The sequence below is a fragment of the Stegostoma tigrinum genome, chromosome 23 (assembly GCF_030684315.1).
Source record: "Stegostoma tigrinum isolate sSteTig4 chromosome 23, sSteTig4.hap1, whole genome shotgun sequence".
Classification (NCBI taxonomy): domain Eukaryota; kingdom Metazoa; phylum Chordata; class Chondrichthyes; order Orectolobiformes; family Stegostomatidae; genus Stegostoma; species Stegostoma tigrinum.
In genome coordinates, this window is record NC_081376.1 from 48,028,357 (window position 1) to 48,041,533 (window position 13,177).

The 13,177-nt window shown below is 40.1% G+C and overlaps 1 protein-coding gene across 3 annotated transcripts in view; it reads right to left on the minus strand.

Moving 5' to 3' along the window:
* The window catches only part of stub1 (STIP1 homology and U-Box containing protein 1), a 54,367-nt gene extending 41,197 nt beyond the window's left edge, over positions 1–13,170 (minus strand). The window contains exons 1-2 of one of the 3 annotated variants that reach the window (XM_059654149.1): positions 12,676–13,169; positions 4,898–4,948 (exon numbers count right to left, since the gene is read on the minus strand). In XM_059654149.1, the coding sequence (XP_059510132.1) occupies positions 4,898–4,948; positions 12,676–12,789 (165 nt within the window). In that variant the 5' untranslated portion in view covers positions 12,790–13,169. Of the gene's footprint in view, positions 1–4,897; positions 4,949–12,675 lie in introns of all 3 variants that reach the window. The other 2 variants (XM_048551849.2, XM_048551848.2) reach the window with 2 other exon arrangements.
* Between the last annotated feature and the right edge of the window lie 7 nt (positions 13,171–13,177).

Below are 13,177 nucleotides of genomic sequence, written 5' to 3' on the forward strand. Positions count from 1 at the left end.
ATCTTATGAAGAGAGGTTGACTGAGCTCGGTCTCTTTTCATTGGAGAAAAGGAGGAGGAGAGGGGACCTAATTGAGGTATACAAGATAATGAGAGGCATAGATAGAGTTGATAGGCAGAGACTATTTCCCAGGGCGGAAATGGCTAGCACGAGGGGTCATAGTTTTAAGCTGGTTGGTGGAAAGTATAGAGGGGATGTCAGAGGCAGGTTCTTTACGCAGAGAGTTGTGAGAGCATGGAATGCGTTGCCAGCAGCAGTTGTGGAAGCAAGGTCATTGGGGTCATTTAAGAGACTGCTGGACATGTATATGGTCACAGAAATTTGAGGGTGCATACATGAGGATCAATGGTCGGCACAACATTGTGGGCTGAAGGGCCTGTTCTGTGCTGTACTGTTCTATGTTCTATGACACCATGGTGACCTAGATCCACCTTCATGTAACTTATAAGCTCAGTAACTTGCGCACTTATGTCCAGTTTAAGCTCACTACGTACGTTCAAATAAAAAGTTTGACCTATTGTCCTCATAAACATTTTTGTTGGATCTATGAAAAATGAGGCTTTGTTTGGATTACACCTAACGTCCTAACCTTGCATATTTCCCAAACGTAGATGATCTATTCTGCACTCAAATTCACGTTTGAAGTGGGACAGTCAAATGAGCTGCGCTTCCTCAATGTTTTGCATCCCTTTCCCAGTTAAGAAATTGGTTGAGGTTCTCTGCTATTATTTATCACAAGCCTACTGGTCAGTATACATGTGGGGATTCCTACGATTCTGCACGCCATAAGAATGATCTTATCAGCAATCTCATAAAAAGGGATTGAGTTATTTGTTCACCTGCAAAATTAATGCTGAAAGAGGGCACATTAAAGCCTCCTCCAGGGATAATGGCTACACCAATTAGATCATTTCTAACGGTATGTAATGTAAGCTCCTGAAAGGACCCAGAGCATCATTCTTGGACCTGACATGTACCAACTTTATTTCAAATTACCCCGGAAGAACAAGGTGTCGCAAATGGTTTTAGCAAAAGGTGAAGCTAGTTGTTTCATGCTGCTATAATGTGAATGCTGTTCAGCACTAACAAGATGCTGCCATCAAGCTACCTATGTGTGCTATATGAATTTCAGTGCTGCTGTGATGCCACTCTGTCCCAAAGACTGGCACACTGTAAGGAACGTTATATCTCTTCAGCTGTTTGCACACAACCAGTCTGGCAGTTAACTGACAATCATTCATTGGTTGATTCTCAATGGCAATGCCTTTACCACAGTCTACTTGTCAGCTAATCAGCCCTCCCTAGTCGTACAAATGCTGGTTTTCCCCACAAATTCATATTTTCACAAATTATCCTGATGAGTGCGAGACTAAAAGCTTTGACAAAATTCAGCTTTTCTCAGCGATACTCTTGTTTAAAACCCTAATTATAACTTCAAAAATAATTAAAGACAGTAATTTGTTTCAAAAATTAAGATAGTAAGTATTTATTTTACAAAAGTCGTACCCAGAGATTTGTAAAAATCTGCTGCATCCAGCAAGGAAAGTTCTTAGCAGCAAAATGTGTTAACTGTAGATGCAGTAAAAATAGTCACTAGCAAAAATGTGGATGAAATCTGAAAGCACAAGACTTTTAAAAATAAGGCGACAGAAAAAAATCAAGAGCAGCATACAGCACAGACAATGGGGTCTAGTAAAACAGGCTAATAAATTCAACAGTATTCCCATCACTAAAGTCCCCCTTAACATGTAGTGGGTCACTGTTCATCATAGAAACATAGAAGATAGGAGGCCTATCAGCCCTTTGAGCCTGCTCCGTCATTCTTCACGACAAGGTTGATCGTCCAACTCAATAGCCTAATGATGGTTTCTCCCCATAACCTTTGACCCCATTTTCCCTAAATGCTCTATCTAACCACTTATTGAATGCAATCAATGTTTTGGCATCAACTACTTCCTGTGGTCATGAATTCCACAGGCTTACCACTCTTTGGGTGAAGAAATAACTCTTCAACTCCATCCTATATCATCTACCCCTCCTCATACCGTGATCCCGGTTCTGAACACAACGACCATCAGAAGCATCCTCCCTGCATCTATCCTGTCCAGTCCTGTTAGAATTTTATAAGTCTGTATGAGATCCCGCGCCCCCAACCCCTCTCAACATTCGTCTGAACTCTAGCAAAAACAATCCCAAACTAGTTAATCTCTTCTCACAAGTCAAACTTGCTATCCTCAGAATCAGTCTGGTAAACTTTCACTGCACTCCCAAGAGCAACAGCAACTTTCATCGGAAAAGAAGATTAAAATTGCACACAATATTCCAGCTGTGGTCTCACCAAAGCCCTGTACAACTGCAACAACACATCCCTGCTCCTATACTCAAAACCTCTCCCAATGAATCAGCCGCATAATGGTTACTTTGAACTATATATTCAATAGTAACTGGGTGACCTCCACATGGCCCAAAACTTTAGCCTACTGAGGACGAGTGCAGGTCCAGTGGGGAGGTGGTGCATTGTGGTAATGTCACTATAGTAGCAATCCAGAGCCCCAGGATAATGGCAGATGGATCCAAATCCCATGACGGCAAATGATGAGATTTGAATTCAATAAAAATCTGGAATTAAAATTAGCCCAATGGCAATCCTTTAACTACTGTTGCGTGTTGTAAGTAATCACCTGGTTCACTAATGTTCTATAGGGAAGAAAATCAGCCATCCCTACCCAATCTGGTCTACATATGACTGCAGACCCACAGCAATGTGGCTGACTCTTAACTGTCCTGTCACTCGGTCTAGCAAGTTACTCAGTTCAAGTACAATTAGGAATGGGTAATAAATGTAAGTGAAGGCTACATTTCATGAATGAATAAAAGAAAATGACACAGAAGGACAATGCAATCTACTTTACAGACACCTTAAGATTCCTTATGTTTTTAATGCTGCAGGATATTGATTCAGTATAATCAGTTTTTCATTCATATTATTTATGCTAGAAGTGCATCATAGAACAATTTTTCAGCAAATTTTGCAATTTATACAAGGCTTCCATGAAAATAAGCAAGACCACTGATCAACTAATTACTGAACACTGCAAAGTTGATAACAGACACCTGGGAGTAGCAACTTTTTTAAAAAAAGCACTCTTGCATTGAGATCATCCACACAGGATTCCACTCTCAGCCGCAGCAGGTAGTTATACTGAACCACATCAAACAAGACTATCTGCTACACAAGGCATTCCTGGCTTTTGTTCAAATGACAGAACTGCTTACACCATGTAATCACCTCATTAATAAATAAGAGAAGCTGTTGTCAAATGCAGCAATATCTGAGATAGTAGGAACTGCCAATGCTGGAGAATCTGAGATAACACGGTGTAGAGCTGGATGAACACAGCAGGCCAAGCAGCAACAGAAGAGCAAGAAAGCTGACATTTCAGGTCAAGTTTCATTTCTGAAGGGTCTCAACCCGAAACGTCAGCTTTCCTGTTCAACCTGCTGTGTTCATCCAGCTCTACACCGTGTTATCACAGCAATATCTGATATACACATATGTATTGTAGTTGTAGACTACCTGCCCGTCTTCTCAAACTACATCGGCTGAGTACTGTCATGGTTAAGCTAGCACTGCTTGTAGTCATTTAACATCCTAAAATATTGTAAAAAAATCAGAAATAACTTTAAATATTGTTAGATTTCATAAAGATAAATGACAGGGATCACGGAGTGAAACACATCTTGATCAAATTACTTCTTTCATATATAGCTTGAAGTAATACACTTTCTTGTTGCTTGCTTCTGACAATAGATCACTGTACTCGAAACGCTAACTCTGTTTCTCTTTCCACAGATACTGCCAGATTTGCTGAGTTTCTCCATCAATTTGGTTTTGGTTCTAGAGTTATCCTGATTATGTTAATTATGAGGCATTGCTCCCTATGCATTCCAGCGCAAACAAGGGGATAGGTGTGACTGTGAAGCAGTTTAAGGTATTTCCACAGACACTAGACCCCAGGACACCACATTTGTGCTGGTCTGTTTGGGTATTTGATGTCAGGGGAATAAATCCGCAATGAAGGAGATGGTACTTGTGGGCCTCCATAACGAAAAGAAAAATTAACAACTGTTAGTAGACTTTTCCCCATGATAGGAAAATTGCAAAAGGAGCATGCCGTACACCAATCAAACCCTTAAGCCCTTTCTGTCATTCAATTAGATCATGACTGATCTGTACCTTAATTCCATCTACCCACCATGGTTGTCTAATTCTCAATGCCTTTGCGTAATGAAATTAAGATTATAAATGTTGTCAGATAAATTAAAATCAACAGAATTAGCTAATGAAAAAAATACAGAAAATCTTACCAGTGTAGGCTTTAGCCAAACAATGTATACTGAGATATAGTTACGGTATTTCTTATTCTCAAAATGTATAGGTTATAAGTATTAGACAATTCAACTCTGGCATTTGATTTCAATGCTCCTGATGATGCAGGTGCTACGCGTGAAACGAATCACCAAGGACACTACTTGGCAAGGTGCCTGAAATGAAACAAGTGTGATAGATACATATTCGATAGTTTATCATTGGCCATGTGGATAATTAACATTAAAAGAAAACGTTATAGTTGCATTGATTGTCATCCTGTATTATCAAATGTAAATGAAGAACTCCATACTACCCACATCTTCATGCGAATCAGATTTGTCTCTTCGCGCTGAAGACGTTGTCCAAAGCATCACAACATCACAGCTAGAATGAACAGTAAGCACACAGACTCAAATTGTTGCTCCATACTGTCATACCATATATTTTGTCTCTGTCTATGACTTTCCACTCTAAACGTTATGAAAACATAAGTAACATTTCATGAGCGCTAGCATGCAGCCTTACCGATCTCCACCAGCAACAGGGGCACTCTCTCCGCTTCAGTTCCTTCCTGACCTGCCGATTTCAAAAAATATTTATATTTATATTGCCAGTGAGCCAGGGAGATAGAACCTTAAGACTGGCTCCAAGACAAGTCATTCAATGCACACAGTTTGGGAGCACTGATGAGACAGCCTAGAAAAGAAGACCTACCCTTCACACCTAGATTATATAAATGAGATGCCACTGAACAACAACGTAAGCGTTCACATATACTCTAAAACTTAACATAATGTACTCTTTCTACTCAAATACAGACCACAAATCTAGGATGATACCAAAGTCAAGATTATTGAGACATTCTACAAAACACATCACATTTCTGTTCCCATTACCAAAGAGACTCTAACGCATTCACACTGTATTTGCTGCAAACTTTTAGGCTGACAATTTGATTTAGATTTAAAAATACAATCTAACTAAAATAGGCTGTAAAAGTAGCTTTCCAAACACGTTTATAAAATGGAGTGCTGCAGGGACCTGGATTTCTGCTTTCACTGTGGGACATGACATTAGGAGATAAAAAAAACAATGGCAGATGGAGATCAACATGAGAAAATGTCAGGCCATCCACTTAGGATCAGAGCATGACGAATTAGAATAAGGGAACTTAGGAGTTCTGGACAGTAAACGATTTGAGGTATGGTGAGGATCGGAAGGCCCTGAGTGGTACTGCGGCAGTGGAAAGTTGGACTCTCAAATTTTCTTTTCTTATTCTAAGTTAATGTGAATGGCGCCATGTTTGTACAGCAAAGGTACATGCTTTTCGCTGTATTTTTACATTGAATGCATGTGATAATAAATGATTCAATTCAATTCAATTCAACCAGGTATCCACGTAAACAAGTCAGTAAATCGTCAGTGAACAGTTGGGATTATTTAAATCACATCCAATAGTCGAATCACATCGAATATTGGATATGGTATTCTGAGGATTTCAACTAGGGGTTGGTTCAGCAGAGTCATCTGCTAGAAATGGGTTTTTTAATCGTCTGCCAGACTACTTAACTAGAATCTCTCAGTGTACCACTCATCGACTGGTAGACAAAACATCTTTTTGGTTTGACCTTGGCATCCTGTTAGTGGAGAAAACCACTTGAGTTTACCACATAGTAACAGTATCAGAAACAACATCCTGGCCAATCAGCATCTACCTGCCTAGTCTAAGCCACATTTAACTCGTCCTGCTGCATCTCTCTGCCAACCACAGTCCAAAATCAGAATCCTTTTCTCACACTACATAAATTGGTATTCTATATCCAAACCTGACTTGCATTCCAGTTCTGATGAGAAAAATGAAATTATATTTATATTTGTCACTAATATAGCTATTTTAAATATATAAAAACATGCAAATTGAAAACATGCATTAAAAGTTTATGACAAGTTTCATTCTCTTTTAAACAGATATGGAAAGACATATGGAATTTAAAGCACTAAAATGGAAGTTAAGTAATCTAATATAGCAATTATGGAATATTCGAATACTTTAGTCCATTAGGTTATAGTATCAAATGATCCCTGTGATTATTAATCATTCAATACATTAAGCTCAATACATAATCACTATCAGTGAAGCTACTCAAATCTTGACACATTTTAAGTGCACACAGTTAGAAACGGAACTAAGTTTCTATTAAATCTTTTCCAGTTCATTCACAAGGACAAACTGTAGCATAATTTAGAGCTTTGTTCACATTATCTTCAGCAATGATTATTGCAGAGATGAGTGGAAGAGTCTCCTTCCGCGTCATAAAAACTCTGAATTCTCGCAAGTGCAGCAAGGATGATCCCATTACTCAATATATGATTATAATTATAATGTTGGTAAATTTTATTTTGTTAGAGAAAATAATGGAGTGGAGTTAGGGTACTGGGATGGGATCTGATTTAGGTCTTTAAAATAGGCGGTGAACTTAATCCCATTATTTACCTAAACTGCAAACATGGGACTAAACAGCAGGAGTTAAAATTACACAAAAAACAAAAGTAACAGATATACAGAAGCTTAACATTAGAAACAATAATTCATTAATATATTCTTTAATAGAGTAAGTCATTTCACCTGACAAAGTGGACTAAGAGCTGGAATCCACAAACATACATCGATAAAAGTCAAACCATACGCTTTTAATGCTGGGATCATGAGACTGTCACCTCAACAAACTGTTGTTAGGCATTTGTGATCATGCCAATGACATGACAAACTGCTCAAAGAAGACAATGTCCAGATCTCGGAAACCAAATCTGGATTACTAGTTAATGAAAATTCTCTATTCGCATACCAGGTCTATTTTTGGGTCACCCTTTTATTAAGACTTGCAATGAAAGCAAATGAAGCAGTAAGGTGAATTGGATCAACTAGGGCCTCAATGTCATAATAATGCTCAGTGTTCACATAGAAAATTATTTGATGACAGCTTTCATTTGAACAACTCTTCCTGGCATCTGATGTGCAAATGCGTTAAGCTCTTAGACATACCAAAAAAAAGTTAAGAGAAGATTAGCGCAGACTCCTATCTGAAGTAGTAAAGATCTCAGGAAAAGACTACAGTTCAAACATGGCAGTGATCACTAGAGAATTGGTACCAATTTAAGTAGGTACTGCAATCTGACAATATGCAAATCCCAAATCAGCCACACTTCCAATTTTAAAATCAGCCCAGATTCCTTTTAAACCCTTCCCTATCACGTCAGCAGCAAGTACGGTGAGGTCAGAGACAACACAGAGGAAATGGTAATAGTTTTCATTGAGTCTCAACAAATTGTTACCAGTTTGTAACAATTTGGTGATAAGAAGTTCTGCTTTGAAGCCCAGTTTACAGAAAAGTTACAGAAAGAGCAGATTAATATATTGGTAACTGCTCAAAAGTAACAAACCAAAAATGCATCATTTTAAAGTGCTAAATGATGTATTAAAATCATTAAATGGGGCACACTAATTTTAAAGTGTGTCCATCAACCATGCCAAATACGACTATCTTCCAAGTTAAAATTGCCCACATAATCCCGTGACAGAAACAGGCCATTCAGCCAAATCTAGCCATGTCCCATACAAATTTGCTGCCACATTGTTTTTCTATTATTTCTTCCTTTAAGTGCTTATCTAGCTTCTCGGTAAATGCATTCATTGCCGAACCACACTGAGTAAGAGGGAGTTTTTGTCCGAACCTCTTATTGGACTCACAAATGATATGTATAACCACGAGCTTTCACAAGTAGAAACATCTAATCTATGTCTAGCTCACAAAAGCCCTGCATAATTTTAGAGGCCTTTATGAAATCACTCTTCAGCCCTCCCATTTCAGAGTTGTAAAGCCAGTGTTTGTTCAGTCTTTCCAGATGGTTGCATCTTCCCAAGACTTCTAATAGCTTTTGTAAACTTCTTTTGCACCTTACACAGCATCTTGATACCCTTAGAGTCACAAAGCACGGAGACAAACCTTTCAACTGAAACAGTCCATGCCGATCATAATCCCAAACTAAATTAGTCCCACCTGTGTTTCTGGGCCACATCTCTCCAAATCTTGCCTATTCGTCTACTTATCCAAATGTCTTGTAAACGTTGTAATTCTACCGACACTCACCATGTCCTCAGGAAGTTCATTCCACACATAAACCAGCCAACGTAAAAAATTCATCCGAGGTGTCTTTTTTAACATCTCTCTCCTCTCACCTTATAAAAAGTATCCCTTTAATCTTGAAATCTCCCACCCCAGGGAAAAGACAACTACCATTAACTATATCTATACCCCTCACTGTCTTATAAACTCGAGAAGGTCACTTCTCAACCTCCTGAGCTCCAATGAGAAAAGTCCCAGCCTCTCCAGCCTTTCTAACTCAAACCTTCCACGCCCAACAACATCCTAAGACTGGCTCCAAGACAAGTCATTCAATGCACACAGTTTGGGAGCACTGATGAGACAGCCTAGAAAAGAAGACCTACCCTTCACACCTAGATTATATAAATGAGATGCCACTGAACAACAATGTAAGCGTTCACATATACTCTAAAACTTAACATAATGTACTCTTTCTACTCAAATACAGACCACAAATCTAGGATGATACCAAAGTCAAGATTATTGAGACATTCTACAAAACACATCACATTTCTGTTCCCATTACCAAAGAGACTCTAACGCATTCACACTGTATTTGCTGCAAACTTTTAGGCTGACAATTTGATTTAGATTTAAAAATACAATCTAACTAAAATAGGCTGTAAAAGTAGCTTTCCAAACACGTTTATAAAATGGAGTGCTGCAGGGACCTGGATTTCTGCTTTCACTGTGGGACATGACATTAGGAGATAAAAAAAAACAATGGCAGATGGAGATCAACATGAGAAAATGTCAGGCCATCCACTTAGGATCAGAGCATGACGAATTAGAATAAGGGAACTTAGGAGTTCTGGACAGTAAACGATTTGAGGTATGGTGAGGATCGGAAGGCCCTGAGTGGTACTGCGGCAGTGGAAAGTTGGACTCTCAAATTTTCTTTTCTTATTCTAAGTTAATGTGAATGGCGCCATGTTTGTACAGCAAAGGTACATGCTTTTCGCTGTATTTTTACATTGAATGCATGTGATAATAAATGATTCAATTCAATTCAATTCAACCAGGTATCCACGTAAACAAGTCAGTAAATCGTCAGTGAACAGGTACAAAGAGAAATCAAGAATGATACAGTAATGCTGGGTTTTTATTTCAAGGAGGTGAGAACGCAGAAGTGATGAAATAATATTGCCATCAACAAATCTTGTGCACCTTGTGTCAGGTGCAATGCAAAATTTGTTAAAAAATTGTTAATAATCGCAATTGGCATCTCTTGTTCTGTAGTGGCAAAGAGACCATTGGAAAGTTTAACTGTTTTTGCCTGTCTACAGATACTGCCAGACCTGAATTTCCCCAGTACTGTTTTTATTTCATATCTCTGGTATCCAGTTTTTTACTTTTATTAGATGACAAGGTGCTTCAGCTGCAGAGCCTTGTTCAGAGCAGTCAGCTTTGGACATGACATTTCAGGGAAGATAGAACGGCCCTGGAGATGGCATTGCGCAGAATTAAACCACAGGTAAAATTATGGCATATCAAGCATAAATTTGGGTTGCATCCATTTGACTCTCAAAGATCAAGGCATAAGATTCATGGGGTTGAATGTTCTAGTATTATCCATACCTATTTTTAATATAGTCCTATTATTCAATCCTCTGGAGCAAAAAAAATCCATAAGCGACCTATAACTCAAAAGGCAAAAGAAACATCTTCAAAACATTGACAAACTTTATGTCACTAATCTCTGGAGGGATAGGGTACAAAATAAAAAGAACCAGCTCGAATTCTGAACATCGAAACAGCAAAGTTTCAATATCATAGGGAAAGCAGAGCCAAAGAGATGCCAAAATATCAGTAAAAGAATTGAGCCATCAGAGTGTCTTCAAACATAGACTAACAGGAGTAAGAGGTGAAGGCACTGAACTATGAAAACAGTCAACACTGAATAACGAGGATCAATTCTTTCTGTTCTAAGAAAGAAAAATTGAATCACTCGCCAGAAATAAAGAAATACCATATTCATTGTCATATCTTGTGTGCTTTGTTTCAAATGCAATGATCTTGTAAAAATTGTTAAAAAAGGCAATCGACCACATTTAGCATCCAATGATCACACAGCCTAAAAGATTTACGTATCAAGGGTCTGCCAGCACAATGCCCCTTGACTGCATAATTCTATCAATTACCAACTCGTCTGACAGTCATGCATTGTGAGAAGGGTTCCATTACTGAATCATGTAGAAGTGATGCAAAATGAATTTTTTAAACTTTACTGTTGTGATCTTAAGCATAATGGTGCACTCGCACACGTGCGCACAATTACTGCAAGTGACTAGTTTTTTTTTAAAAGAAAGAGTAAAACACTTCAGTATTTACAGGACCAGAATAGCACTATACACAAGTATATAAGAGACAGGAACAGAACCGGGCCATTCTTCCCTTTAACCTGGTCTGCCATTCAATTAGATCTGCCAGATCTGATTGCAAACAATTCCACTTTCCTTCCTGATGACTTTTGACTCCCTTGGGGTCAAAAATCTGTCCAGCTCAACTGTCCAGCTTAACTATATTTAATAACAGTTTCCACTGCTCCACTGTGGTAGACAATTCCGGGGATTAATAACCCTTAGAAATGTAAATTATTTTCTATCTTGAATGACACACATCTGATTCTGAAACTCTGCCCCAAGTTCTAGTCACCCGTATGAGGGAAAAAAACACCCTCTTAGTATCTAACCTGAAAAGCCACTTCTGAATGTAAATCGAGAAAATCACCTTTCACCTTCTTAAATTCAAGTGGGTACAGGAGCCAACCTGCTCTATCTTACCTCACAAAACAAGCCCTTCATTCCAGGAATCAAATTAGAGAAGCTTCTCTAAACTGCTCACAATTTGCAAGCACATTCCTGGCAAAAGGGGCAGCACAGTGGCTAGCACTGCAGTCTTACAGCACCAGGGGCCCAGGTTCGATTTTACCCTCTGACGGCTGCGTGTGGAGTTTGCACATTCTCCCCGAGTCTGCGTGGGTTTCCTCCAGGTTTCCTCCCACAGTCCAAAGTTGTGCAGGTTAGATGGATTGGCCATGCTAAATTGCCCATAGTGTTCAGGGATGTTTAGGTTAGGTGTGTTAGATGTGGGAAATTAGGGGAATGGGTCTGGGTGGGATGTTGTTCGGAGGGGTTCTGTAGACTTGTTTTGCCAAATGGCCTGTTTCCACACTGTAGGGATTCTAAAACAGAGATCAAAAGTGCATTCATACTTAACTGCGGTACCACATATGTCCTATGCAGGAACAGCTAGACATTTTATACTTCAGCCCCTTGCAATAAATTCCAACATCCTATTTGAAACCTTAATTATCCACATGCCAACTTTTGTTAATCATGTCCAAGGGCACCCAGGTCTCTTTGTACGACACCATTCTATAGTCTCTCTCCATTTAAATAACATACTGCTTTTCTATTCTTCCCATCAAACAACACGTTTTTCCACCTTGTACTCCATCTACTAAACAGTTACCCAGTTATATGACCTATCTACAGTACATACTTTTCCAAACACTGATTCCTCCTCAGAGCTTTGCATTTTATACCAATACCACAATATCAAAATGGCTGAGTGTAAAAAGACACATACAGAAGTAAGAGCCTGTTACAATACTGTGATCTAATAATGCTTTCAACAGCATTATAAACAGCCAGGAACAACTTTAGGTAATTTCTGATCACACAGATTCCAAGATTCATCACTTAGACACAGACAGTCTTGTATACACAAGTCCTACGAATTGATGCAACAAGTTCATAGACGTATTTTCAAATAGTCATCTACTTTCTGATTCAGGTAATCCCTCTAGGCATACAAACGCACAGAATTAAACGCTTATATCTGCTGGATTTTGAGCCGTCGGCGTTGAGTCATATAGCTGCACCGAATAACCAGACCCTGAGATAACAAAGTGTAAAGCTGGATGGACACAGCAGGCCAAGCAGCATCTTAGAAGCAGACCCAGGGCATGACTGCTCATCCTGAAGGGTCACCTGAACCCTTTCGTTCTGGCGTTTGGCATTCGAAAATTATAAAGCAGGAGTGACAAAGCATAATGAATGAGGGGCATTTCATGAGCTCGGGGGGTGAAGAGGTTTTGTTCCGTGGCCTCTCCCCGGCACCGGCCGAGATACTCACAATAGCCTTGCTGTAGGAGGCCGCGGCTTCCTGATACTTTCTGCTGAGGAACAGGCGGTTTCCTTGCTCCTTCAGCTCCTGAGCAGTCAGGCTCTTCTCGGGGCTTCCGGACATGCTGCAGCTTTACCTCCCCCCGCACCCCGGGTGAAAGCAGGACACAGGGGGGAAAAGAGAGAGAGGGGGTGAAGTAAAACCCGGCTTCCCCGCAGCTGCTGGAAGGCCTGAGGGTGTAGGACAGTCCCCAGGCTGTGAGGGAGCGTGTGGGGAGTCCTAGGCCTAGGCCCAGTGGTCGGGGGAGGGGCGGCTGCGCTGATATGAGGAACCTCCGGGGGGAATGAGGCCGGCCTCAGGCGCTCAGAGGCGGGACACACCGGGCGAGGAGGAATCGGCCCGAGGAGCGGCGCCCGCTGTTTGTGTACAAACCGCACGCAACCGGCCGCGCACAACGGCGTCATCCGCCGCCGACGTGAGCGCGCCCGGTGACGGCATCTCCCGGCGCGGC